The sequence below is a fragment of the Quercus suber genome, unplaced genomic scaffold (assembly GCF_002906115.3).
Source record: "Quercus suber isolate HL8 unplaced genomic scaffold, Cork oak 2.0 scaffold_112, whole genome shotgun sequence".
NCBI lineage: Eukaryota > Viridiplantae > Streptophyta > Magnoliopsida > Fagales > Fagaceae > Quercus > Quercus suber.
This window is the reverse complement of record NW_027069577.1, coordinates 364,429-369,027: the sequence shown is the minus strand read 5'-3', so window position 1 is coordinate 369,027 and position 4,599 is coordinate 364,429. Positions and strand designations below refer to the sequence as shown.

General features: G+C 32.4%; 1 protein-coding gene across 1 annotated transcript; it reads right to left on the bottom strand.

Annotated features, from left to right (window-relative positions):
• Positions 1-1,373: 1,373 nt before the first annotated feature.
• On the bottom strand, positions 1,374-4,538 carry LOC112030852 (NADPH-dependent aldo-keto reductase, chloroplastic). The gene is made up of 4 exons (XM_065775444.1): positions 4,321-4,538; positions 3,339-3,582; positions 2,149-2,327; positions 1,374-1,862 (listed from the first exon to the last, which is right to left on the bottom strand). Exons 1-4 carry the CDS (start codon positions 4,500-4,502, stop codon positions 1,616-1,618), a joined length of 852 nt encoding a protein of 283 aa, XP_065631516.1. The 5' UTR covers positions 4,503-4,538; the 3' UTR covers positions 1,374-1,615.
• Between the last annotated feature and the right edge of the window lie 61 nt (positions 4,539-4,599).

Here is a 4,599-nt window from a genome sequence, read left to right as displayed (position 1 = left end):
CCTCTTATATTCTTTTTAAGTATTAGAACTACCTCTTTTCCCTTTTTCTAATAAAATTTTTATTCTAATTGTATGATGTGCCATGCTTATTGATTGCCCAACTCCTTTTCACTTTCCTATCGCTAAAATTATTGTTGAATTGCATTTGGTGTTCACTGTTTTAGATTAGACGAAAAAGGGGTTGCAATTGTTGTCCTGTTTATATATCTATATAATAATATTTAAAAATTGAAGTTTGGTATTTATTGTTGCTACATTCTTGTTAAGGCACATCAGTGTAACATTTCAATTCACTTTGATCTATTCGGTCCACTTTGCTCCCGTTGGTCCACTTTTGTCGAGTTCGGTCCAATTGGTCATTTCAGACCAATTGGTCATTTCAGATCAATTGGTCCATTTCTTCGGTCTATTTGGTCCACTTCAGTTTATTCAGTCCACTTCGATGATACTTTGGGAGGAGAGATTTATGTAGAAAGAGGTGCAACTTTATTGGCAATTATGTTACTTAATTTCTCAGCGTAGTGTTAGTAGGTTCTTGATAAAATTACATTTTTCTTATATTATTGAAATCTTGTATTTTTTTTTTCTAATATAAGTTATGTATTTATTTATATTTGCTTCCTCCTTGAGCCATTCAAGATGTATAAAGGATGAACCATTTGTAAGGAGTGTTAGAAACATATTTGAACCACATATTGCATTATTCAAATATCTCGCCTTATATAATAATTGAATGTGAAATGCATTATGTTTTAAATAACAATTTTTTTGTTTTGTTTTTGTTTTTGTTTTTGTTTTTTGAGAAGAATCAAATATCAAGTATAGGTAATTTAATTCAGAAAATATAATATATTGTATCAACTATAAGTCTCACCTACTATTTTCATTTTTCATTTAACAAAAAAATGAATCACCAAAATTTTTCATGCATCACAGGGATTTGCAACTAGTTACTATTAAAATCAATTACAACTGCCCAGAGCACTTTCGTTGTGCACATAGAAACTTGTGTCCAGATCTTTGAAAAATTGAATCAAAGTCTAAAGGGTGTTTAGTTTTCAATTATCCATGCCAACTTTCAAATTCAGGCTTTTGGAATGCTCATCAGTATAAGACCACCAATACTACTAATGCATTTTTTCTTTCGTTTATATTTTCATCTTTTCGTTCCACTAATCATAACTTATCACTTCAACAAGTAATGAAAGAAGGTAAGTCTACAACTTACTAGTAGCATATTTCACAACTTATCACTTCAACAAGTAATGAAAGAAGTGAAGTCTACAACTTACAAGTAGCATATTTCACAACTCGATGATGTAGACTCTTGATTCTAGGAACGAAGTGGTATTTTAGTAGAAAAAGCTCAAAGCGAGAAAATATTCTCCATATGAATATTAAAGGAACTGATGGAATGGATTTATTTTTACAATGACATGGTTTGATATAGTTACTTATCCCTGCAGTCCAGAGACTTTGTACTCTATCCGCCCCCTCGACATTCAAGTACAATTGAAACCACCAAAATAAGAAAAGAAAAGGAAAAAAAAAAGAAGAAAAAAGAAAAAGAAGAAGAAGAAGAAGATGAAGAAAAGGTACAACATTGTAGTTATGGTTAAATATCTTCATCCCACAAATCATGAAGTGTCTTGTATGGGCTTGTTGTTTGGTTAACAAGAAAATCCCCTCTCATGGTCTTGCTCTGCTCCAAATTGTCAATCTCAAGGAAATCTTGGTCATCCAACTTCAAATCAAAGGACCCCATGTTCTCCTTCATCCTATCTTTATTAAAGCTCTTGACTATCACGCTTGATCCTTTCGATATTCCCCATTGTAGAGCAACCTTCATAATTTGAAGCAAACTTTGAGTCTTTGGTAATCTTTTGCAGATAAAATGTAATTGGATATGGCACTTTTAGCATGATTTACAACTTAATTTATTGATGCATGGTATAAAAGGACAATTTTGGAACAATTTCTTCCATATTGTATTTGTACTTTACGTATTAAATTCAATCATATACTTTTCAATCATATATAGTTAATTTAATAAAACGTTGAGTAAAATACTTAAAGATTGTACCCAAGTTTTATACTTTTCAAATTAAATCTAGTAGAATGTTATCTTAACAATGAGACGAAGTCTACCTGAGCTGGGTTGCCTTGTGTTTGAGAGCAATGGATTTGATGATTGGGCTATCTACCACAGCTGTTGATCCCCATGCATTTCCGGGTGCACCTAGTGGTGAGTAGGCACTTACATGAATTTTGTAGTCTGCACAGGTCTCTCTGAGCTTGCTTTGCCTCCATATTGGGTGCATTTCCACCTATTACAAGTAAATTTAATTAGTAGTTAGCTTAGCAACATTGTTTTAAAATATTTTAGCCTTTGTTAGGAGTTGATTAGTCTTAAAATATATAATTGGTTTGCATACGAGTATTTTACTACCTATAATGCCTATTCTATTATATTGTTAATGTTTGTTAAAAAAAAAAAATTATATTGCTAATGTGACAAAGCTCTTTTGGGTTCTTCCCGCCTGGATTGGAGGCATGATTGAGGGACATTTTTGTGTACAAGGCACTCTTTTGGATTGACTTTGTTAAGTTAAAAAACATTTTTATTTACTAAATCATTTGACTTATGCAAAGTATTATACATATTATATCACATCTATTTCAATGGTGTAACATTACTTAGAGATACACTAGGTGTAACTTGATCTCAACCCATATATATATATATATAAAATATTTCTTATCCTTTTGATTTAAATATAGTATGAATTAGTAGCCAAATAAGAAACATGATTCTTCGTATGGAAAAAAAAAGTTTAATTTTCCCTTGGAGAGAGAGAGAGAGAGATCAATTCAATGAATTTCAAGCTTGAAAAGAAAATCTAAAACTTTTTCTCTGAATTCAAACAATTTAGGTTGTTGACTTCAAGCTTTTTTTTTTTTTTTTGGCTAGTAAATTATTGACTTTAAATTCAAACCTAACGTCACGATTTAGAGAATACCACTTTATTTTAACATTGGTGCATGTACTTTGGACTAGAAATAGAACTGTCACAGCATTTGACATGAAATACATATATATCAGTTATTGACAATGGTGATTGATGACCACAATGACAATGACACGAAGACTTCAGTACAAAAATTCTCTAACAATTATTAAAAATGTATATATTCTCAACTGATTTGGCTGATCATCAAGTAGAATTCACGTTTGGTATATATATATAAATTTAAATTTAGTGCCCAAACAAACCCAAGATTTCTTTGGCTGAGTCATGCCAGTGACTTGGGACATCAGTATGACTATTTTAGTATACCTGATTGACGGCTGGAGTCACAGAAGCAAAATCTAGCAGCCGTTCGATCTTCTTGCTAGAGAAATTGCTCACACCAATGCACCTACACAACCCCATCTCCATGCACTTCTCCATTCCAGCCCAGGTGGACTCAAGGTCTAGTTCTTCAAAGTCCTCCTCTTTTGGAACTGAATCACAAGCCCATGGCTTCAACTTCACCGGCCAGTGCACTAGGTACATGTCCAAATATTCCATTCCCACGTTCCTGATTTCCAATGCAAACCAAGACAAAAACTAGAATAGTTAGAACTTTTTTTTGACAGATTGGATGGGTTGTGTTTTATGTTTTCAATCTCATATTACATTGGTTTTCTAGGCCATAGTTTTTTGGTCCATGGTTTTCTGTTATTGTTTTCAATATCCTAGCTAGACAGGTACCTATAGATATAATAGGCGATCTCATATGATTTGGCTAACATATTAAACAAGCATATAATCAAGATACGTTGCACACCCACATGCAGTCTTTTTAGTGTTGCTATCTTATAAGCCTTGAATGAGATTTTGGGTATTATCTAAGATTGTTCCATTTTTCTGAAAAAAATAAAAATAAAAGGTGATAGGGTAAGGATTAGGTACAGTTTAGGTGTTGTATGCTTTATTTCACAATTGAATTTAATCATATAATTACATTGATTTGATCAATACAATAGACTATATTCTTAAGAGCTGTACCTACGTTTAACATATATAGCTATTGTATCTAAGATTTGTCTAGTAAAGGGTATTATATATATTTCCTTGAGCTGAGATAGGAAGGTGCTTTTTTAGTACTTTAACATGGTTTGGATTCTGGAACATAAAGGGAGAATTTTGAAGCTAGGCACTAGAATAAACAAAGTAAAGTGGAGAATATCAAAGAACTCCTCTAGATTATTTTTTCCTTCCCTTTTTGAAAGTGTGGTGTGGATGTTAATGCATATGCTTAGTGCTTGATGCTTACTGTAGAGTTTGCTTGAGTGCTGAAACAGGATCATGGTGATCACTCCCCCAGAGTTTAGATGTAACAAAAACGTCTTCTCTTTCTATTGTCTTATCAAGAATTGCCTTTCTTAAAGCATTTCCCACTGCTGGCTCGGACCCATATATTTTTGCTGTATCAAAATGCCTGTAACCCAACTGCATATTGCAAAACAACCATAGCAAATTAATAACCCAATACTTAGTTATGGAAGAATGGAAAGCAAAATACAATTCAATGAAAAATGATAATCTGTTTCGA